This window comes from Hirundo rustica, chromosome 3 (genome assembly GCF_015227805.2).
Source record: "Hirundo rustica isolate bHirRus1 chromosome 3, bHirRus1.pri.v3, whole genome shotgun sequence".
NCBI classification, from domain to species: domain Eukaryota; kingdom Metazoa; phylum Chordata; class Aves; order Passeriformes; family Hirundinidae; genus Hirundo; species Hirundo rustica.
In genome coordinates this window covers 59,406,093-59,429,941 of record NC_053452.1, presented here as the reverse complement: position 1 = coordinate 59,429,941, position 23,849 = coordinate 59,406,093, and the positions used below count along the sequence as shown (strand labels likewise).

The 23,849-nt window shown below is 41.6% G+C and overlaps 1 protein-coding gene across 3 annotated transcripts; it reads left to right on the top strand.

Moving 5' to 3' along the window:
• Positions 1–6,614: 6,614 nt before the first annotated feature.
• On the top strand, positions 6,615–21,076 carry TBPL1 (TATA-box binding protein like 1). Of its 3 annotated transcripts, none has more exons than XM_040058751.2 (7): positions 6,615–6,779; positions 12,534–12,720; positions 13,348–13,430; positions 14,323–14,386; positions 16,045–16,148; positions 16,248–16,342; positions 19,212–21,076. In XM_040058751.2, exons 2-7 carry the CDS (start codon positions 12,586–12,588, stop codon positions 19,280–19,282), a joined length of 552 nt encoding a protein of 183 aa, XP_039914685.1. In that variant the 5' UTR covers positions 6,615–6,779; positions 12,534–12,585; the 3' UTR covers positions 19,283–21,076. The 3 variants fall into 3 exon arrangements, with proteins under 3 accessions (XP_039914685.1, XP_039914684.1, XP_039914686.1); XM_040058750.2 differs by lacking the exon at positions 6,615–6,779 and adding an exon at positions 6,852–6,929; XM_040058752.2 differs by lacking the exon at positions 6,615–6,779 and adding an exon at positions 7,251–7,379.
• The last annotated feature ends 2,773 nt before the right edge of the window (positions 21,077–23,849 follow it).

Sequence of the window (23,849 nt, the reverse complement as noted above, 5' to 3'; positions counted from 1 at the left end):
GGATGGGGAAAACCCAAGTGTTACCTTTATGAGGACTGTTGCCAGCAGACTGCAAAACCAGCAAAGTTCTGCAAGTAACAGGTTTCTCTTCAGACACTGGTGTCACTGAGTATAAAACTGATTTTGAGTAGGCCCAGGCATGTAAGTCATCCCATTTTCCAAATGCGGCACGGACATACCCTAGGGTCACAACAGTCCACGGATGACGCATTTTCTTGCCTTAGGGTTTTGCCCTTAAACTGAAACTTGTAAACAGATGAAACGCATTTTCAAGCCAATGCGCATGCGTGCACTCAGTTACACCATCCTCAAAACCTCCTTGCACGGGAAAAAAAAGATCATAACAAAAGCAAGAAAATAAAAAACTGTAAATCCTTCCTTCACTTTAAATTTTAAGAGGTCCTTCTCCTTGAGCAAAGAAAAAAAAACAGTCCTTATTTAGACCTCAGGCTGTTGTGTAAACTATTAGAACATATCCAACTGTAAATATGGATTATCTACAGTCTTGAGTTTTCTCTTGGTTGTTTACAAGTTGTTTAAAAAACAAGGCTCAGAAACACTAGGGAAAGAAAGCAAGGGTATAGCTACACAGCCAGGAGACAAGAAGAAAGGGAGAAAAAGGCATAGAATAATTCCTCTTCCTCTGATTACTCCAGCTCAGTCCTTGTGGCAGGATGGGTTTGGGAAGGGAGGAACTATCAGCAGCTCCATCACAGACGGGTGGAGCCAGACCACCGGGGAGATGGAAACCAGGAGGCTGAGAGCTGCAGCTGCCTTTTCCTGGGAGGAACATCTGTGAAAGCCTGCACAGCAGCAGCAGGGGAGGAGGAGTGGGCACAGGCAAAGAGCATTCCCAGGGATGTGCTCACACAGATAACTGTCCCTGGATGGTTTCCCAGGCTGCTGCAGCAGCACTTCCCTCCCCTGTCAGGGAGGAGGCAAAAACCATCATGTGGGACAAGCAGTTGAAGTGTCAGCATAGCCTCTCGCTACAGCATCCTGTTTCCTGTGATGCTTTTTGATGGCTGAGGTGACCAGAACGGGAACAGTTCTTCCTCGCTGATAACATGTTGTTTTTTTCTTACATAGGGACTTTTACACTCTTGGCATCTCAGAGTCAATACACAAAGTATGCAGAAGACAGGAGTCACCTCGCAGCATTTGGCTGTCCCCGCATGACCAAATGTTTTTCTACAGGCGGCCACTATCATTATACAGATGGGAAGAAAAAGAGATGGCAAATGACTGGCTGAAGGTTCACACGTACCTTTGGAATAAGCTTAGGGCACCAGCTTTTCTAGTGCACAAATCTGTAGGGAGTTCTCCTAGGCACGCTGAAATCACCAATGATGTTTGCTCTTTGAACTCAATACAAAGATAGGAATCAGTAAGATGTGGGGAGTGATCCTCTCAGGCTGGATATCTATACATCTACACTTACCAGAATAGATAAACCAGGCTATGGATCATGCTCTGCCTCCAACTGTCAGTGCTGTGGCTGGGGACACGTCCATACAGATCTGAGTTTTATTCTACTCTCCAAAGGTTAAGAACAGTCCCTGGCATATGCTGCTCCAAAACCGTGCTTAGATACTTTCTGGGAAGAAAGTCAGGCAGGCCAAAGGCATAGCAAGGATCCTGCTAAAACCCATGCACAAAGAAAGATAACCCTCAGCCTTGTTTTATTTATCAGTGTCACTGCAGCCTTAGAAGCTACAGCAAGAGATACTTGATGCCTTTGCCTCACCTCAGTCTCATGCCCTTCTCACTTGTTTCCTAGATCAAACTGCTTTCTTCTTTTATGGGCCCAAAATTCTTAGTGGGGACTCTCTTTGCTGCTTGTATCTCATAACTAATATGTATGAAATCTAGAGGTCACCAGGAGCAAGAGGCCAAGTTCATGAACAAACATAACATGAGTTTAAACAACATTATACCCTAAATTATGACATTGAAAACTTTTGTTCATTTGTTACTTAACTCTGCAGTACCTTTTCTACCTGAGTTGTGAGTTGCCTGACACCAGTATTTGACATATGCCCTCGCAGTACCTCTCCTCACCATTGCCAATTAACATCATTAACCTCATCCCAAAATCTGGAATTGAGATTATTCCTCTACTTAAATCCATGGGAAGAATTCAGACATCCAGTAGGTGCTGCCTGTGCATGCTTAACATTGTTCTGCTGGGGTAGGAGGCAAGCTGGACAGGGGGAGCAGAGGCCAGCACCCCCAGTTTGGCTACAGATACACACAGCACTGCAAGGAAGCTGCTGACGAACCAATTTTTTCTTCCTCATTTCCCCCACACTCAGTCATCTGATTCTACTTTCACCATGCTTCTCTTTTACTGCCAACAGAAATCAGCATGCATAATCTGTAAATACCATTCAGTCATAGAGACTGAAACTACAGATATGTATTAAATTATTGTAAAGTTTACTAAAGAGAAGTCTCATTCTGATGGTTTGACTTTTATGTTGAGGTACTTCACTGCCATTTTCCTAATATGCTTATTTTATATTAAACAGTATACCTAGAAATATATATTATGCAATATACAGATATACACACGATGCAATATATATACATACCATATAAAAATGACATAAATATTTACATACTATGTAGTAACTATATTTATCTTTTCTATAAACAAACATATAAAATAATACATATTATAAAATTAAACAGTGTTTGAATATGGTGGGGCCGGTATAAGTGCCACTTACAGCAGGGAGGTAACTGATCAACAGCAGTGACATGAGTTACACCGTACATCATCAGAGAGGTGTGAGAAGACACTGCTGAGTTTACTGTTTCACCTGATAAACTAAGTCCTGGAGCAAAGGATTCCCCCCCTGACTGACTTCTTGCTCATTCCCTGATGGCTGCCAGCTTGGGAGATGTCTCATAATTAACCTGCAGTATTATGTTTGCAGCTGATGACCATTTCACACAAGGTCATTTCCATGGAATGTCCACAACACTGGTTGCTCCTGGGTACTTCCTCTTCAAACACAAATACTTTAATGCAGTCTTCCACTCAGACACTACAGTATTTACAATACAGCCGCATAAAACTCTCCAGCCAGCCTTCATCGTGGGCTGCCTCAGGGGGCCATCCAGCTTTCTTCTCTCCCCTCTACAATTTCCCATAGTCTACTTTGCACAGGATCTCATCTGATTGAAAGTTAATCCTGTAAAAATAGAAAAATACAGATAACCAAGCATTTGCTTCAGTCTGATGAGTGATTTCCTTTTACAGAAACCTGCAGGTACTGTTCAGTAAAAACATAATGAAATTACATCTTCATCAGTCTCACTGCTGTAGTTACTGAACAAAGAACATGTGCAGTGTCCTAAAGTTCAGTTACCTTGTTTCTGATAGTCCCAAGCAGCCCACGATTCCATGATGCAGGATATCCAAGCACAGGAAACACTCTCCCCACATCTCCACCTCCTCTTTACTTCCCAAACAAGGGATTGCAAAATAAAGGCATAGGAGAATGAAATCATGTAGCAAGGAAGTGGCAGCATCAGAAGTGGCCTCTGAGCCTTCTCTGTCTGATGTCATACAGCATCTGGTAAGTTAGAACCTCGTGAAGATCCAGATCCGTGGCATCTCAGTCATACTAGTGGAGGAAGCCACGGAGCCAAGTTATAGTTCGTGGAGGAATGGAGACCAGGAAGAGGAGACGGCAAGGAGAGGACAACCAGTTTTGTAAACTATATAGGTATAGAGTAAAATTCCAGCACAACTGATAAGCCTTCAAGTCAAATGAGGTAGGTGCCAAATCACCTTATTTGCATTCCATGTTAATGGGATCATAGCTACTTTCTTACATTTGGACATTTTTCCAAATATATATCTAAAGATGAAATCTTCAGAACATGACCTAGTCTAAACAGGAAAAGATCAGGCTGACAAAGCAGTCAAAACTTTGAAATGATAAGGTTTCATCTCTTCATCACCAAAATTAATTTTCTTATCATCCAGGAATGACTTCCTATTCTGAGGAATATGTGTTAGAAAAAGTTATACCCTGAAAAGAGGAAGGGTGGAGACAGACACTGGTAGTGTGTGCTTGCAGACATTTTGTTTTGAATTTCTGTAGATCTTTAAGGTCATACTGAAAAAAAAATATAAGCTTTGTCAAAATTCAAGCAAAATCAGTATAAAGATTTCCTTCATAACTTGCTGATGTGATCAGCTATTCAGGAAAAAAAAAAAAAAAAAAAATCAGCACCTGTTGTGATACAGCCATCCAGAACGTGAAAGAACTGTCAGAGTGAGGACATCACAGCACTCTACCCCATGGCTGTATAATTGTAGTGACTCAGAGCCCGAAGCTCATAAAGAACAAAACCAGCCTTAAGGCACTCTGTAAAATTGCCGGAGATACCGTGCAGAGTTACTACGGTAAATTCAGAATCCTGGTATCCAAAACCTTGCTTTGCTCGCCCGTGTAACATCACGCGGAGGCGGAGGGCCGGCGCGGATCCGTGTCCGCAGGAAGCCACAGGGTGGCAGCGCTGCCGCACGCCGGAGTGCAGCCAGCCGGCGAACAGGAGAGCGAAACCGTGCTCTCACAGCCGATTTGAAGTGAGAACTTGAAATGCTTATTTTTGACAAGCGAACCTAGCCAGGCATTTCAAGGATTAAACTGAATCTAGCACAAGAAAACACGCCAACTATGAAGATTTCAAAATTTGAATTTGATACTGTTCCTTCTATCCTAATTAAAGCTCTTTTGCTACCACGTCACATTAGCGAAGTGCATACTCCCAGACTCCCAGTTTCAGAAATTTGTCAATTCAGTGAATACTCTGCAGTAAACCCATATATATATATATATATATATATATATATATATATTTACGTAAAGACCAATATTCTTTATAAATCTGAAGTCAACTTGACATCTGTTTCATCCATCACTCTGGGTGATGAGTCCTTAATGGGCCAAACTGCAGGCACATTCCTGGGCTCCCGTGTGAAGCACAAGAGCTTTTCCAAGAGAAAATGTAAATGTAGCTGAAAGGTAGCTCACCACAGGCTCTACTCCCGACAGACAGCACAGGTGAGATAGTGCCAGATTTAGAGGAATGTCCTGGACAAAGTGAACCAGCGCCATCCAGGCACTGTGTCCACATGTCCCACTCTGTCTGCCCTCTAAGCGTGCACCATGTGCTCACTTTGCAAGGATGAAACAATCTGCACATTGAAAGAGAGCAAAGCAGCAGTCTTACTTCAGTCATTTTAACATCAGAATCACCAAAAAAAGTTCTGAGAGCCATGCAGAACTCATGGGACTCAGGCATATTTGAGACTTCTCAGTCACCTGTTCACATCTTTGTTTCACTTGGGGTGAGCAGTCTGCTCCTACACCATGCTCCCACAGATTACTGCTGTGGACCATCCCTTCAATACCAAATTAAAATCACTTCAAATAAAAATAATAATTTTAAAAAGCCTAAAATTAAAATATTTTTTAATACAAGAGACAGTGACCAGAGTCCTGCTGCAATGCAACATGCATGTATGGAGCAGCAATACTGGCAGTGTGCTATTGCGGCAAGCACTAACGCCTGCTGGCTCCTGTCAGACCAACGCTGACCGCTCAGTTCAGTCAGAGAGTGCGTGTGGAGCGGCCAGGCCAGAGACCGAGGAGGCTGCAGCAAGCTAAAGGGGTGCCAAGGCCAGCGCGCCACAGAAAGGCTGTGTGTGTGCTGCAGCAGAGAGTTGCAATGCACGGCCCACTAGCTCAGTGGCTGGAACTAAGGAAGTTGTTTGGCGCAGAGGATGCTCTGCACAGACACTAGTAGCTATGCTGCTCTTTGTTTCAGGCAGTCATTCACCAGTGGGAACGAGTGTTCACAACGCCCGAACACTGCATCAGCTCTCCAGCGGCTTCACTGGCAAAGGTGCTGCCTTGGACGTGGGGGAGCCGAAGCCGGTTATCAGTTTTACAAGCTTTAGGACACGAGACAATGGCAGAAACTGATGCACAGGAAATTCCAGCTGAACATGAGGAAGAACTTTACTGTGCGGGTAATAAGGCACTGAAGTAGGTTGTCCAGAGAGGTTGTGGAGTCTCCCTCACTGGAGATACTCAAGAACCGTCTGGACGCAATCCTGTGCCGTGTGCTCTGGGACGACCCTGCTTGAGCAGGGAGGTCGGACCAGATGAGCCGCTGCGGTCCCTTCCGACGCGCCCCGCTCCGTGATTCCGTGCGGAGCCGCGCACGGCGGGCCCATGCCGGGGCGCACGGCGGGCCCATGCCGGGGCGCACGGCGGGCCCATGCCGGGGCGCACGGCGGGCCCATGCCGGGGCGCACGGCGGGCCCATGCCGGGGCGCACGGCGGGCCCATGCCGGGGCGCACGGCGGGCCCATGCCGGGGCGCACGGCGGGCCCATGCCGGGGCGCACGGCGGGCCCATGCCGGGGCGCACGGCGGGCCCATGCCGGGGCGCACGGCGGGCCCATGCCGGGGCGCACGGCGGCTCTGGGGGCGGTGAACGACAGCGGAAACGCTGCAAGCGCGGCCCCCTCCCCTCCCCTCCTCCCTCCCTCCCTCTCGCCGCCGTGACTTCCGGCGGCCGCTCTAGCCGCGCCGCGTCTATGCCCGCGGCGCTGGGGGATGTTTATTGTCGCAGGGAGTCGGCCCAGCACCCAGAACGCCGCCGGGCGACCGGCACCCACCGACCGGCACCGCGCTGCGCCCTGCCCTGCCCTGCCCTGCCCCGACCGCCGCCCGGCCGCCCACCCGCACGGTAACGGCCGCCGCCCGCCGACGGGCCGCGCTCCTCCTCCTCCTCCCCCTCGCCGCCGTCTCGGGTCCGCGGGCCCGGCCCGGCAGGAGCCGCCGCCGCCGTTGAGCCCCCGCGTTCCGCCCCTCTCCGCCGCCGCTCTGCCCGGCCGAGGTGAGAGGGGCGACGCGGGGCCTCCCCCGCCTCGCCGCGGCCCGGCCGGTGCCTCCCGCCGCGGTGCCGATCGCGCCCGGGGCGAGAGGGTGTGCGTGGCCGGGGCAGGGACGGGGAGGAAGGGGCAGGGCATCCTGCGGGGGAACAGCCCGTTCTCCGGCCCGCGCCCGGCCCCGAGGGCTTTGTGTCGGCCCCGTGCCCTGCGGCGGCCGATGCCCGCACAAGCCGGCGCTGCCGAGCGGCGGAGCTCGGCGTGGCCAGGCCGTCTTGCTGCCTGCGCTTTGTTCGTGCCGTGCCGGTCGCAGAAGTTTCGGGCCGGGGTTGAGGGGGGAGAAGAGATAGTTACTGACCTGAGCGTTGTGACGCTGGTGCATGTAGGGCTTTGAGTGAGATTCGCGGCAGCGGGAATGGGAAGGGTGCTCGCGCTTCCTCAGCTGGGACGTGCAAATGGTAAAAATGTTTGACTGAGTGGTGGTGAGAGGCTTACCCGTTGCCTTAAAACATGTTGTTACGGCTAAACATTTTTACTTTTCTTAGACGTTTTATCATTTTGGAATGGCCACCAAAGTTGTTGGTTCAGACTTTTGTCGTGCTAACGATGATTTTCGACGTGTTATGAAGACCAAAAGGATTCTTTTTAATGTTTGGCATTCAGGTATTCCTGGATGTTCTCAGGGAAAGATGGCACAAACTTGAGTTCAAGTGTATCTTGCTTTGAATGTGAATTCATGTTTTGATGAGAGAAAGATTTGAGGAAAATGGCATGTTATGAATTATTTAAAGTATGCTTCCTTGTCTTGCCCTATACACTGTTTTTATTCTTCCAAATGGATTTGTGTTGGACGACCCCATGGAGATGCAGTAGGCTTATCCAAGAGCGGGATTGAAGTCCTACTTGCTTATGATATAGCTGATATTATCACTCTGTGCCTAGATCTAATTGAGCAAATCCTTGCTTTGATACTGGCTTTGCACATATTTGAACGTTTTCTCCCGCAAAATATAAATAGTCATGACTCTGCAAATCCTGAAAGGTGAGAATAGTAGCTTCAAGATGGCCTTTAGCTTTAGGCACAGTTTAACTTGCCATTGCAACAGAAAGTTGCAATGCATGCCCCACTAGCTCAGTGGCTGGAACTAAGAAAGTTGTTTGGAACAGAGGATGTTCTGCACGGACAGTAAGTAGCTATGTTGCTCTTGGTTTCAGGCAGTCATTCACCAGCCACTGTGACCATACTGTGTTTAAGGGTTCAAGCAAATTTCAGAGGTCTGTCACCTCCAGGGTTTCATATGGACTTGTTTCCTGAGGGGCTGAACACAAATCTTTTAAAAATACATCTTTAGTGGAAGGATGTAATCATCTCTCTCCATTCCTGACAGGCTTTGTTTATTCTCCATTCTCATATGGGAACGTCCTGTAGAGGTTCATGTTAACTTCTTCAAAGATGCCTTTCAGGCATTAGTTTGACAAATGTCTACTGACACAGTAGTGACCAATATCCCTTCAGCTGGGCTGTTGGAATCGTTTGTGGAGTTGGTCAGTTTGTGAACTGCTTTGGAGAAAGTTAAAAAGAAGCAGTAAAAGTTGCTTATACTTAGACTGCTAGTGAAAAAGGTGTTTATTAAACTGTTCTGACATTAACGTAACCATTGTTAGATATCCCTCATCTACCTTTATAGCTCCGAGTTTATTGGATCAAAGGTAGTCAAGAGCTTAAAATAATACTATGTTTATATACCCCATCCCAAGTGCCTTTCCTTTTTCTTTGATGGTGGTGCTGTGGTTGGTTTGGAACTTTCTGAAGACAGTGTGCTGGCTTTTTTAGGATTGTAAGGTTTCCGTGCAGGGTGTTTTGTCTTTGCGTGTGTTTATAGAGTATCTAAAATAGTATGTCTGTGATTCTAACAGTGGATGTAGAGATAATACTTTAAGAATTTGAGTGTTCACTCCTCACTCCAAAGTATTTCTTATTCTGTGGAGCTTCTCTGGTTTCAGTGCAGGATACCTTACAGTGTCAAATATCCTTGCATTAGCTTTTGTTGTTGTTTTTATTTTTGTGTTAATTATCATGCTTAATCTATCTACAATTTTGTCCTTCCTTTCCCTTCCCCCCACCCCCCCACTTAGGGTAATATTCCAGATGTATCCCTGAAATCTATGTTGAAAAGAAAGAGCAGTCTTCTAAAATTTCCCTGATAAAACAATGCAAACTTCTGCAGAGTTGTATTTAAACATGTTTCCTCTTTCGGGGTAGATGTGTTAAGCTGGTGGGAAACAACTTGAAATCAAAGTTAGCTGGTTTTTTGTGGGGGAGAAAGTCAAATGAAGTACATAATTTAAAAGAAATGCTGTACATGTAGACAAATCATTTTCAAATTTAATCTATTATTAAATTAGCATTAGCTGGCAAAGCATCATTTTAGAAATGAGATTTAAACTGCCAAAATTTTACCGTTCAGATGAGAGAACCTTCAAAGGGCAAAATTAATCAACAAAACCTAAGCTGAGCTCAATAAAATCAACTTAAGCATTTGCAAATCCAGAACTGGAAAAAAACAGATGTTTGGTTTCTACTCAGCCTCTCTGTTCTGCAAGTGTAACTCCATAAGTATGAAATATAAATAGGCTTATATGCAAGGAGCAGTATTTTCCCCATTTTGCAGAAAAGATATGGAAATGGAGAAATTCAGGTTTTGGGAAATACCAGTCACAGCTACGGTACTGTGTATGAATAGCAGAGAATACAAGAGACAGCTGGGAAAGAGGAGGATCAGAATGTTCCAGCTGGTCATGCTTGCTGGAGATATGTGTAAATAAGAGCAGCATCTTTCTTTCTTGGACATTGCTAGACCTTTTTTGTAAACATGTTCTTCAGATTTTTTTTTTTTTTTTTTAATGTAGGCCATGGTGTTTTTTGTGGTTTTTTTTTTGTTTGTTTGTTTGTTTTTTTTTTTTTTTAAGAAAGTTTAAGATGCTTTTATTCTCACGGTTCCTCTGAATTTGAAGTTATTTAAGGTTTCCAAAAGAAAGATAACAGGACATCTTCTCTGTAGATTATTTTTTCCTTTGTTGTAAGTAAGGTGTGAAGCATTAAAATGAATGCTTAAATCAAAGACTGTGATATGCTAATACTTTCTTACCGCTTGATCACAAGTATCCAAGCCTAGAAACATTTTGGTTACCCAGTCTTTCCAAACCATTCCTTGGAAAAGTTTTAACTTTGTATTCTTAATAGGAATTGGTGTGTTCAAAATCTTTGACATAATATATACAATTTCAAATTGAAAAGCCTCTCCCTTAGTGTCTGTTGTCTTGAGCTTTCAGAACATGGCTAATTAAAATGGGGGCACACCACTGTAATCTGTGTAATTTTTCTCTTAATATCCATGCAAGTAGATTGTACTTCTAAGTAAGATACATTGTAATTGCTGAAAACAGCCTTACTGACAGCTCCATAGCAGCCCTTTTGCCTTAATAATACATCTTTCCTTTTAAATTGTAATTTTCCTCTCTTTTCAACCACTTTTTCTTTTGTTCTGAATGAGCATGTGACTCTTCTCCCTGGATCTTTTTAAGATAAGCCATGTTTTATGGGGACATTATCATATAATACCATGGTTTGGCTAGATGTTAGCAACCTTTCAATGATGTTATGCTGATGCTCTTTCAGAATGTAGAGGCTGAGTGTGCCACCAATGCTCGCCCATAATTGGGAACGCTGCTGATTGGAGGTATCTTGTTGACAATCTTTCCTGGATTCCAGTATATTAACTCAGCAAGAGCCAGGAGTTAGGGCCAGGGTGAAAACAAGTGCCTCTCTGAAGATGCCACGGGTTCCAGCTCTGTGCTGGCCCTGCCTGCATGCCATTCAAAATCTGTACATGTGCTATCTTTGGATCTGGTGCCATAAATTACTTGCCCAATCTGTAGTAGTCCATCAAAACCAGATGGGATAAGTAATTTCTAACTTTGAGGATTTGTGTAATTTTTGGTTCAATAAAAAAGATTTAAAAAGGGATCCGGGAGTACTAATTAGTTACTGTTTGTTCTCTTCTTTGCCTGCATTCCCTCCACCCCCACACGTAACCTTTGTTTTTTCTGTTTTTCTCTTGCTGTTTCTTCATCTCTTTTCTGTATTATCATCCATCTTGCCTTTTCTTATATTGGACAAGCCAACAATGACAGAATAATTCTTCCAGCAGGGAACAAGCTGCAGAGTGTAAGCAGTAACCACCACAGCAGCTGACCCAGTACGTTGTGCACATCTGCCGTGTAGTTTGTTTCTTCTGTGTTGTCAGTGAGCAGTAGTCAAAGATGCACCTTGAGTTCTCGATTACAGACTATGGCATGACGTTTAGGAAAGCATAGTCAGATGAAAATACTGATAACAACATTAATGTATCTTGAAGATTTCCAATATAGAACATAAGACCAAAACATTTAAAGTTATATAAATACATCACAGTCTGTTAGATAAGTTATTGTTCTTGATGCATAGTGTCCTGCTTCTTCCATGGCAATGACCACGTGGAGCATTTCACATATGTGACAGTTTTTCTTTGATTTTGTTCTTTGCTTTCCTTCTTGTTTATTTTGGATTAAATACTGCTAACTTGTTTATATGAGTCCTTTTCACTCTATACCAATTGATCCTGCTCTTGTCCCCTCTCATTTCTTCGCCTGAGATCTATTTGAGATGCCTGCTGTCTTGCTTTTGTATGGTTACGTAACAGATGTCCGGCCTTCTTGGGCTGGGATGAGTGGTAGCCCAGCTGCTGGTGTTAGGATTGTCTTTCCCAGCTGAGGTGTGTGTGAGGAGGATCACCTTTGATGTGCATGAGCAGCCTGGATGCTTCCTGGGTGCCTTAGGTTTGCAGTGCCTGCACTGGGCGGCCATCCTGTGCCTCCACGGTTACCCATGCTTTTTCTCAGAAACATTCCATCTCACTCTGCCCGTACCAAGCTTTCCTGTGGGCAGTGCAGAGGGTCAGCCCAGGCTGGTGCTGCCACCAGGACACTTTGTACAGTTTGCTTTAGGCTATTACTGGAAGAGATAGGCCAAGAGTGCTGGATGAAGATGAGAAAGCTGTGGAAGCAGGCTGTCTACAGACTACAGTTTGTGTAACCGGTGTTAGTTCAAAGTTATTCATAGGCTCATCCATTCCAACACAAATGTCAAACTATTCAGAATTATCAACTTCAGCAGTCAGAGAAGTGTATTTTCCTGAGGTGTCTAATGACATCCTCAAACGAGCTGAGCAAAGATTATCCACTGGAGCTATGGAAGAAGTTTCAGTAATCTTTATAATGTCTTAATATACTTAGTAAGAATTGTAACATATTTAACTGGCAATTTAAAATACTCATATATATGTGTGTGTATATGCACTTCATTTCTGTTAAGTCTGGCAACTTGGCTTTGAACAAGTTACCTCCTATTTTCTGAGACGAAGGGTGCAGACTTCCCCCTCCCTTCACACTGCTAAATGAGTCAGAGTGTAGTAACTTCTGCTTCTTGTCTCTTTTTAGGGACGAATGTATACAATGGCATTAATAGACAATTTTTTATTGGTATGTTTAATTTTATCATTTTTGCTTCTCAGGATGTGATCTTCGTGGTGAGCTGGTGGGAAAATTGAGTTGTAAATCACCCCAATGGATGCGGACAGTGATGTTGCACTGGACATTTTAATCACAAATGTAGTGTGTGTTTTTAGAACAAGATGCCATTTAAACTTGAGGAAGATTGCATTAGAGGGAGCAAATGTGATATACAAGCGTGATGTTGGGGTAAGAGATTCAGCATACCTCAATTATCTGGTTTTAGAAGTGTTCCTTAAGTTTAACATTCTTCTGCCTAATACCTGTGTATGGTGGATAGAGAAAAGTAGAATTTTCTTTCTCTATTTCTCTGCCGTAGGTATTTAGTCACTAATACACTACTTGTATGGTAATGGGAGTGATGAAATGCTGTCTCAGGAGACAGCACTTGGTGAGGTGAATATTATGTACAAGGTATGTGATGAGGCCTCTTACACCTCAGGGTCTGTTTTGCCTCACAAAATTTGATGGCTGTGTCAAGAAAATATATCTTGATAAGGAGTCAGCAATGTCAAATCGCTGTAATAAGAAAAAAGTCAACATGATGCTTGTAGTTGCAGGTTTTTATTCAGTGAAAAATACCTTCGTTTAATCTATTTTGTGTACACTGAATCATTGGCTATTTCATGCTTATTTTGCTCTTCTCAGGAGCTAGGGTGTTTTATTTACTGAAAGAGATGAAGGAACAGTTCAAGCCTATCAAAACTGAAGGGAGTTTTAGTGTAACTTTAGTTGATTGGGGTAACAGTTTTTTTTTTTTTTCAGTATGAAATTGAATTACTGCTTATTTCCAATTTTTCTACTTTTCTTGTTTAGAAGGTTTTAATGAAGCTTAGGAAACCTAGGATTACGGCCACAATTTGGTCCTCAGGAAAAGTTATTTGCACAGGAGCCACAAGGTGAGTTCATGGAGATTCTTTCTCTAGCTCTAAATCCTTGTGTATTTTAAAATACAACATTGTAGATGAAGAAGAGGTGGTACTTGCTGGTGCTTAGATTGGCTCACACTGGATCACATGTAGATCCTTGTCAAGCTATGTATTTGGGAGGAAGTTTTCTATGTGAAGTGTTTGGCTCAGACAGTGTTGAAATCTTAACAACATCAGTTTAACCTTCTTGGGAGAGCAGCAGGGAAAACCACCTTATTAAGAAAATCCTAAAGAGATTTGAGAAGCTTTTAAGAATTCTGTGTGTTTAGAAAGTTGAAATTTGGGAAGCCATGACCTTTCCTGAGGATATCGCTTATTTTTTCATAAAACCCCACCTGAATTTAATCAAGTTTTGCAGTGCTGAGGGAAAGAAGCAAAAGCAGAGTCTCAGTTCAGATACATCTGACACTCACTAAACTCTTAAAGAGCTGGATTCCTTTAAGATATGTCATTTCAAAGTGAGGATAAAGTAAGGCAAAATAGGGAATTTGCATCTGTGTATGATCTCTGTTCCAAAATTAAAGAAGATTGTTCAGGATGTTAACTCCAGACTACTCATGATGTTATTAATCTGTTAAGGGTACTTAAAATCATGTATGATTAAAACATGTCTCTCACTTCAGCTGGAGCCAAGTGCCAAGATATTATTCAAACAGGGCACGAAGAACTCCATTGGAATGTCTATCTAGTTAAAATGTAATACTTACAGTAGGATGAAGTAAAGGCTCTCCATGAGACATGGTTGATGTGCTACATTATGTAATGGTTCATTTTGTAGTCTGAGTAGCTATTGTGCTGTGTATGTGCACAACTATTTACTCTGTTTTTGTTAATGCTAGACCCTTTTCTTTCTCCTTTATAGTGAAGAAGAAGCTAAATTTGGTGCCAGACGACTAGCTCGTAGTCTACAGAAACTGGGTTTTCAGGTAATTCTGATGAAAAAGGACTTGCATGACTCAAGCAATTGCTGGTAGTTCATTTTTTAGAAAGAAACAAAGAGGGAGCATAATGATTTAGCGGTTATTGTGTTTTCACTCAGATGCCCCTTTTGTGTCGGAATACATTTTCCAGATGCTGCCTAAAGAGAAGCTGTTTTGTTTTGTAGATTTGAGTTTTGTTTGGCAGCTCAGAGCAGTGCTTCTTCACTGGATAATGAACAACAAAATTTGTTTAATGTATGAACCACCCACGGATGCGTCTTAGATAAAATTTACAGTATCTCAAAAGATTTATTTGGAAAATGCTGAAACTTTACTGTAATTTGAACATAATTCTCATTCGTTTCTGATGGAATAGCAGATACATTTACATCTTAGTAAGGGCAACTTCGAGCCTTTTAAATTAAATAGGAAGGAAAAAAAAGTGCTCCTGCACTGTCATGTTGCACAGCTGGAAATAAGCCAAATAAAATACTTAGGACAGGAAACACCCTCTTTTATCTGGGTTTGGGTTAACATAACCAGTCAGGAACAACACTTGCATTTCATAGTCAGGGTTGAAAAACAGCAACATGAGCTACTTAAAATGACACAATTTGGTGCTCAAAAACTTCCTGATAGTCTGTTGTGCTGTTTACACACAGGTTCTGTTTAGGGACAGGCAATTAAATAGACACAGTAGCTGTCATTTTCAAGGAGAGACTACTTTTGATTATAGTACATGAAGGCAGTGGTGGCAGCCTATGCTGATAATGCTGCATCAGACCCCAGCAAAGTGTGACACTCCTACTGTCACAAATGTGTACTTTGGACCCAGCCCTTTAAAGCTGGAATGGAATGTTAATTCAGTGAGGTGCACAGTACTTCTAGGGTGGACATACCAAGTTTTGTCATACAGTGAGCAGTTTATATTTTGAAGATTAAACTGCTTCTTTCTAACTATCTTTCTAAAAAGTATAGCTTGAAGAACGGCCATTTAAAGTTTAGGCATTCTCAGAAAATGAGCAAAAGTTTCCCCAGTGACAACTGCCAACACTGACCTCTCAGCAGCAGTTTTATTTGTATAGCAGTTGTCTATTGGCTGTTTTCTTGTCGTCTGAAGTGTCTGTGGTAAAGAATAACTGAAAGTTATTCAAATAGTTTGAGTTGGGTTTCAGAAAGTTACAGGGTAGAAAACCAGTTTGCTCTACTGGCCACTGGAAATTTAAAGCAAAACAGTTGGTACCTTTTTTCTTATTCTTAGCTTCAGTACAAATGGTTTATGGCAACAAGGCATTAAAGAAGCTCTCAACAATATATCACTTTTCCTCTGCTTACTTTGATGTTCTGTGAGCTGTTAAATTTAGTTTCTTTCCAATGTCTCATCCTTAAACTGTACTATAACCATACTGTTCTAGTGACCATGATACAACTGTGAGGTATCGAATTCAGCAGTTACTCTGCCACAGAAGGATAATGTAAATTATCTGAGTCCCTTAAGTGTTCTTTAGATGCTTATTAGAAAGGTATCAGTCTCAATGTTCTAATTTTGACTCATCAAAATATTTTAAGTACTATCCTTGTCTTTTCCTTTTTTTGCAACCCATGCGTCTGACTTGCTGTAAAGTAAATTTCTAATGTCTTCTTTTTCCCTTTCTTTTGAAAAGGTAATTTTCACAGATTTTAAAGTTGTGAATGTTTTAGCAGTGTGCAACATGCCCTTTGAGATCAGATTGCCAGAATTTACGAAGAATAACAGACCTCATGCGAGGTATGTAGAATTTTAAAGAATTTTAGTTCTGGTGTACTTCTTAAGCCTTTATTTTTCAGTTCTGTATCTCTCTTTTTTACTTCTCATTTTGTTTTCTAGTTATGAACCAGAACTTCATCCCGCTGTGTGTTACAGAATAAAATCTCTCAGAGCTACCTTACAGATTTTTTCCACAGGCAGTATCACAGTTACAGGTATTTTAATGTCAAAAAATAAATATTTAACTTGTTGGGAATGTTTAACTTTAGATCCAGTAGGTTTGGGAAAGCAAGATGTTTAAAACAGTCAAAAGATAATGTTCCAAGAATTTAGATTCTCTATGCTAGCACCTAGTTTGTTTTTGAGTGAAAGTGCCAGGAGAGTTGTAGAGAAAGTGTTGTTATTGGTAGGTTCAAAAAATAAGTTAGACTGAATGTACACAGTCTGGTTTTTTTTAATGGAACCAAAAGTGAGACAGCACTTAAGAATGCAGGTAATTACTGTACCTTTAAATATTTGAATTTTCTTCCTTTTTTCTTCCATTTGTAGAGATGTTAACTACACTGCATTTAGCATTAACATCCCTTTCATAAATACATATTTCCAAACTGCAGATTTATTGAAACTCATAGGAAAGTATAGAATTTTGTCATAGATGAAGCTGATCAATATTTACAGTTCTTCAGACTTGTGCTCTCTTCTGTAAAAGCTCAACTAAGAGAACCACCACTGAATCACTGGCATCATTGATTTTTCCCATGTAATCAGAGACATGATTGTCCTCGGTCTTGAAGAGGCCGTCCCACTTTTTTCCTCTTTCTTCATCATTTTCATTCTTCATTCTCTTTTCTGTTTGCTTGTGAGATGTCCACCACCAGTGTCCAGGTACAAGAAGTCAGGTTTTTCAGAGAGTACATGTTTAAATGCTACAGAACTAAAAAAAATAATTGTATATCACTTTAGCAGGAATTATGTCTTGCAGTTGTTAGAGCTCAGCTGCTGGTTCAGAAGCTGGGTAAGGATTTTTTTATTTTCACATCTTCACATTCCATAACAAATGCCTATGTTTATGCCAAACATTTCCCACAAGATATTGGAAGCAGTGTTTTCTAAAGAAGACAAACTTCCGTCAGATTCAGTAATCTAAAAATGAAGGGCTAAAAAGTATTTCAAGATTGCAGTATATGTTTGGAACAGTGCAACTGGTCTAGCCAAAACTAGGAACTAAATTTAAAATAAATAAGAAGTCTTAGTATCACTACAGTAATAAAAAGCTCTCAGCATGCCTTGTCAGACTCCTAATGAGATTCAGTTTCTCTGTAAGTTTCTTACTACTTCATTGCTTACAAAATCACTTTTATATTTTCAGAATTTTCCTTTCAAATATGAAGGTAAATATGGCAAACATAGAAGTTTTGCATCCTTCTAGTTTAATTGTTGCAGTGAGTTTGAAAAATTACCTCAGACCTCTGTTGATTTTGTAGGCTTCTGCTTTGTCTCTCTTCTAGAGGAAAAAAAATATCCAGTCTTACACTTCTTATCCTAAAAATGTTTTAAATTACTTTTCAGCCTTAGTGCACTCCTTCTCAAGTGCATTCAGATGAAGTTTCTTTTAAAGATTCATGTTTCTGTAGTACTAGTACTTGTAATACCTTTGACTCGGAGAATTTTATTTGAGATACATAATTAGAAATGTTACAAAAAACCCAGGAAGGTGGGTTCTTTCTATGGGACAAGTATAAAACGATTTTCTTACTTTCATAAAAGATAATAAAAATCACTAGCATGTAATATAAAGAAGTATTGTTTCTTTGACTCCTAACTGAGAAATGAGGGGGTTGTTTAGGGGGGTTGTGTTGTTTTGTTTTTTCATTCTCTTATATGCCGTAGAATGATCATCCAGTTTTTACATCTCTTCAGCCTTAGAGAGACTAGTATGGTTTTGGTGGAACTATTTGCCTACTCATATTCTCACTTTTTGAAGGTTTTTCCTTTCCTGAGAACTTTTCTTTCTAATAGCAGCCAAATTTAAGAAGGGTGCAGTATCTACCCAGAAGACAAGTATCTTTCACCAGGCTTGTTTTAGCTGAGTGCTTGTTTGACCAGTTTGAAAATATAGGAAGAATCCTATTCTTGTCCATTTGCTTTCTGACTGAGCATGTAAAACAACAATTACTTAATTTTGAACAGTTCTCTATACTTGGAAGAAACTTTTGAAGTCTAAAGTGGGGTTACAAAATCCCTGAGTTCCTACTCATTCAAGGCATGTGAGAAATTGCTGTTCTCCTTTATCTGCATCACCAAGCTTCTATCCAGAATTAATATCTTCTGTGATGTTAGTACTCACTTATTTGCAATCTTAATTTTTCATTGTGTGAAGTGGTCTGGTACCACCAGAAAGCATTGCTAGGTCACTTTTCCTTTTCTTTACCTGGATACTCATAGATCATGTTAGATAACCTTCATATGCTCCATCCTGAGATGACAAAACCATTCCCTGGCTTGCTGTTTTTTTCCTGAGGTCAATGATGAAGCTATTTGCAAAACCTGGGATAGAAAGTAGTAGTCTGCAATTCTCAAATCTAAAATAACCTTACTTGAAATGTACTTCAGTTAAATCCAGCATTATTTAACAGTAGCTTTTGTTGGTAGGTTTTTAAAGCAAGAGCTAAAAGTGGCTAGGCTTGAAGAGATACAAATTCCTAGAAGATTGACATAAGTAAAAGAACTTATTTTACCTCTGCCACTCAACCTCTTCTCTGGGCTGTTTAAGCCAGTAAATTGAAAATCAGACAAGTTGTTATGAAATTAAATTACGGTATTGTTTAATTATAATCTATCCATTGACAAATATAGAACATCTTGCAGGTTTACTCACAAGAAAAGACTTTCACGTGAAAAGTGATCAGATAAAACCTGTGTTAAGTTAGGAGAAATGGGGGGAGAACTTACTGTCTGTGGTATGAAGTTGTGATTGCTAATAATATAAAGGTTTTTTTAAAGGTACTGTTGTTGTTTTAATTTCTGATTCCTTGAGTTTTCTCTTTCCTACTGCCTTTTTTTTTTTTTTTAATTTTGTCTCAGGGCCAAACGTAAAGGCTGTTGCCAGTGCTGTGGAACAGATTTATCCATTCGTGTTTGAAAGCAGGAAATAAATTTTGTAATTCACCACTTGATGGTTAGGTTCCCTAACCGAGCACCTTCAAAGACTGCTGCACATTGGACTAAAAGCAAAAAGGAAAACTGGACCAACCATAGCAGAGGAATACAGACTCTTTTACTTGCTCATGGCCACAGTATAGACTCCAGTTCTTTTGGATTTTACTCTTAACAGTGCTGTATTGTAAAAACGGAAGTTTACAAGATATGAAATTGCTGCTTTTAAAAAGACATTCTATTTATTTTTGCAGTAATTTCTGTGTATTCATAAGCAAAGCTGTCACGATGTGCACTACTTTTAAGACCTTTTTTTTTTTTTTTTAGCTTGAGCTTGTGTTTTATTTGTGAATAGTCTTTTACATTTTTGTATGCTGAATATTGGGCACCAAAGAAGCTGTAAAAGTTATCTTTTTCACCTGATGAATGTGCACAAATAAAAGTTTGGAAAATAATTCTCTTCATAGCTGTTCTGTTATATTCCTTCCCTTTTTATATTACAATTAAAAATGTATAGTTGCAAATTAATTTGAAACAATGTAAGAATAGTCTTTTGCTGATACCTTCTGTTTCTGTTTGTAGTATGTGTAAAACTTTGTGCGTGGGTTAGATTGAAATCTATAGTAGTTACATATGTTTACCTGAGGATGAAATTTGGTTTGTTCCCAGTTCTCTTAACTACATGCCAGACTTCAAGTATTTTCTTGTTGTTACATGAAGAGAATACATTTCTAAATATAAAGGTCTACAGCAAATGTTTTCCTGTAGATAAATCGTAGAATATGCTGAGTTGGAAGGGAGCCATCAGGATCACCGAGTCCAGCTCCTGCCTCTGCACAGGACACCCCAAGAATCACACCCTATGACTGAGAGCTTTGTCCAATTGCCTCTTGAACTCTGTCAGGCTTGGTGCTGTCGCCACTTCCCTGGGGAACCTGTTCTAGTGCCCAAACACCCTCTGAGTGAAAAACTTCTTCCTGATACCTATACTAAACCTCCTCTGACTCAGCTTCACGCTGGTTCCTCCAGTCCTCTCACTGGTCACAAGAGTGAAGAGATCGGTACCTGCCCTTCTGCTTCCCCTCGTGAGGATGCTGAAGAACACAATGAGGTCTCCCCTCAGTTTTTTCTTCTCCAGACTGAACAAACCAAGTGACCTCAGCCCCTCCTCATAAGGCTTCCCCTCCAGACCTTTCACCATCCTTGTGGCCCTCCCTTGGACGCTTTCTGATAGCTCAATTACATTATCAGTTTATGAATCTACTGTAGAAAAAACTGCCTTGTCCACCTACTCAATGCAAAAGAAAAAAAATTAAATGTGAACTTCAGGAAAATCGTTGTGCTTCAACTGGAGAAGATGTTGTGGTCGCTCTAATCCAGCCCCAGCCTATTGCTGAATGATTTACACAGACCTTTTCTACACTCTTCTTACTGTATACTGTTTTGATGACAGGAGCTGCCAACAAGCAATGAAGCTTGATTCTGGCATGTATTATTATTGGTATTAATCTTGGACTTGGAAGCCAGTAGATGTTTCTCTCAATAAGTGCACATTTGAAGCAGAAGAGAGGTGAATGCTTGAAAGTAACTGCAAATGCTACTTTTAAAAAGATACAATAAATATGTATAAATGTATGTATGTCTTTTTTCCCTATCTCGCTGAAGAGAAATGTAACACTGCATGCAAGAGCAGTCGATTGGGAAACGCTTCACCAAATCCCTCAGAACAAAAAGAAACAAAACTTTGCCATAAGTTGTAAGTGGTATGTTCATAAAAGCCTTTTGGAACTCTGTGTGGGTGTCAGAGAATGGTTTGGGTTGAAAGGGACGTTCAAGATCATCTAGTTCCAACGCCCCTGCCATGAGCAGGGACACCTTCCACTACAGCAGGTTGCTAAGAGCCCCATCCAACTTGGCCTTGAACACATCCAAGGATGGGACATCCACAGCTCTGGGCAACCCGTTCCAGTGCCTCACCATCCTCACAGTAAAGTATTTTTTCCTTATACCTAATCTAAACTTACCCTCTTTTGATTTAAAGCTACTTTTCCTTGTCCTGTCACGACATGCCCTTGTAAAAAGTCCCTCTCCATCTTTCTGATATGTTACCTTCAGGTCGTGGCAAGCCCCAATTAGGTCTTTTCCAGAAGAACAATTCCAATTGTCTCAGCCTTTCCTCATAGGACAGGTGTTCCATCCCTCTAATCATCTTGGTGGCCTCCTCTGGGCTCACTCCAGCAGGTCCCTGTCCTTCCTGTGCTGGGACCCCAGAGCTGGATGCAGCACTGCAGGTAGGGTCCCACCAGAGTAGAGAGACAGAATCCCCTCCCCTCCCTGCTGGCCACGCTGCTTTGGATGCAGCCCAGGATACAATTGGCTCTCTGGGATCCAGGTGCACATTCCTGGGTCATGTCCAGCCTCTCATCCACCAGAACTCCCAAGTCCTGGGCACGGCTGCTCTCAGTCTGTTCATTCCCAGCCTGTGTTGACACCGGCAGTTTCCTGGACCCATGTGCAGCACCCTGCACTTGGCCTTGTTAAACCACATGAGATTCACATGAGTCCATTTCTTGAGCTTATAACAGGGCTTATAACCATGGAATTATGAAGTTGAATTGAATTCTCAGGGAATACAGCACACTATATGTAGCAAAGCTTCCTATACCTAAATTTCCAATTTGTATCAAATAATACGGACCTTGGCACTGCTGACATAAATAATGATTTTGTGCATAGTCAAAGAACAATGAACAAACCACCATTAGGGAACACTAGTTGTTATTATTACAATTTTGAAAAAGGAAAAGCAGAAGGTATTTGAGCAATGAACAAAATTGAAATGGGTTTTGAGGGACAAAGTGTAGTCCCAAACTGGTGAGTGAGGATTTGGCCATCACCATTTAAATAGCTGTTGTAGATTAGGCTTGCCTCTTCGAATCAAATTACAAAACTCTTGAGTGCTACCAGTGAATATCTGGAGTTTTTCTGAAGCATATGTGTCTCCTAAATTTATCTGTGGAGAAAGAGGAACATTTGGCTTTGTTAGCACTGTCACGTAGTGTGAAATCTGTCTCTTAGAACAAAAATGAAAGCTAATAATGAGCTGCAATGTATTAAAATGGGCACTGGTTCTTTTGAAGTCCTGCCTAAATCCATGCTAGCAGTTTGAAGCCTTTGTAACAATCCATACCAGAGCCAAAAAGCACACTACCAAACTTGCAGTGTAGTATTGAAGAGAATAATAGCAAATAAAAGATCCTTTGAAATGTGTGCCCACCTGTCCTAGCTCTAAGGGAGTGTCAAGCTGTGAAAACTACATTTTAAAACCTCTGATGATGAAGGGCTTCTGGTGGTGTATGCTTATTATCAGGGATATCACTTCTTTCCCTGTTCCTCTGAATAGGTAGGTCCCCACCTCAGTTTGGAATAGGGCTTGCTGCTGATGTTTTCTATTGTGTGCACACACAGCCCCCCTTTCCCATCGTCATCAGCTGGCGTTTGTTCCTTTGCTGTGTTGTGCTGCCTCCACCCAGGCTCTCGCTACCAAGTCCTGCATCCTCAGGAGGAGATCCAGGCCAGACAGTGTGTCCAAGTGTGATGGTTCTCACCTCCAGTGTGGGGAGCAGTGCTTTGGATAAACTTACCTGAGTCACTCTTCCTCGGTGACCATGTTTCCTAGAGCACTGTTCATCTCTCCCTAGTTTCTCCATGTGGATCTTGTGCGAAACTCCCCACAGTGCTCAGCTGTAGCACTGGCAGTGCTGTAAAAAGTTCATTTCACATTCTTTAGAGACAAGGGTTGGTTCTATTTATACACCCTACTAAGGGCAGTAGATTGATAACTCTGACTCATTGCTGGCTTGTGGGTTGTCACAGCTACTGGAACTTTTCCTGCAGTTTCTAGCACCATTTTATCATTCTCTGACTTGCAGTTAGTGTTAGCAGAGAAATTTGTGCTAACATTTTCAGAATCATATCCTGCTTTTTCCATGGATTTCCGAAGTTATGAATTCCAACCTAGTTTTTCCCAGCTTAGCGTTGCCTGCGTATTTAAGAAGCATATTCTGTTCTGTCATCCAGTCCATTGATGAAGATACTGAATAATTTTAGATCTGGGACAAATTTCTTTGGGGAGTGCTTCAGAGATCCAAGGATGTGATTTATAAAAAGGTATCCCTTTTTTCCCTTGTGTTTTTATAGTTGATGAGATGGTGGGTGCCAGCTCTGTGTCATCAGATGTGCAGGCTTTGTTACAAAAGACTGTACAAGTATGGCTACATTTATATAGGCATATAAGGCTAAGTCTGTAGGACTACAATTGAGACTGTAGCTATAATGATTTTAAAAATCCTTGACTACAGCATCATCATTTTTAGGAGTTATCTGAAGGTCTATCACTGTCTCATCAGTAAAACCAGTATTGAAACTATCCCTTCTTCAGGAATATGGCATTTTTATTTATTTGTTTCTGCACTAAATAGGTGTGCATAGGAAAAGTTTAGAAGAGCTTGCAATGATTCCAAAAACTGTAACCCGGGGAGACAATTTTTATGGTGTGTTCTAAGT

What these genes read in the sequence shown, in the direction of transcription:
- TBPL1 (XM_040058751.2), top strand. Translation starts at nt 12,586, where the DNA reads ATGGATGCGGACAGTGATGTTGCACTGGACATTTTAATCACAAATGTA. An exon ending in TATACAAGCGTGATGTTGGG is followed by an intron (nt 12,721 to 13,347) that starts GTAAGAGATTCA and finishes TTTCTTGTTTAG; the next exon opens with AAGGTTTTAATGAAGCTTAG. An exon ending in AATAACAGACCTCATGCGAG is followed by an intron (nt 16,149 to 16,247) that starts GTATGTAGAATT and finishes TTTGTTTTCTAG; the next exon opens with TTATGAACCAGAACTTCATC.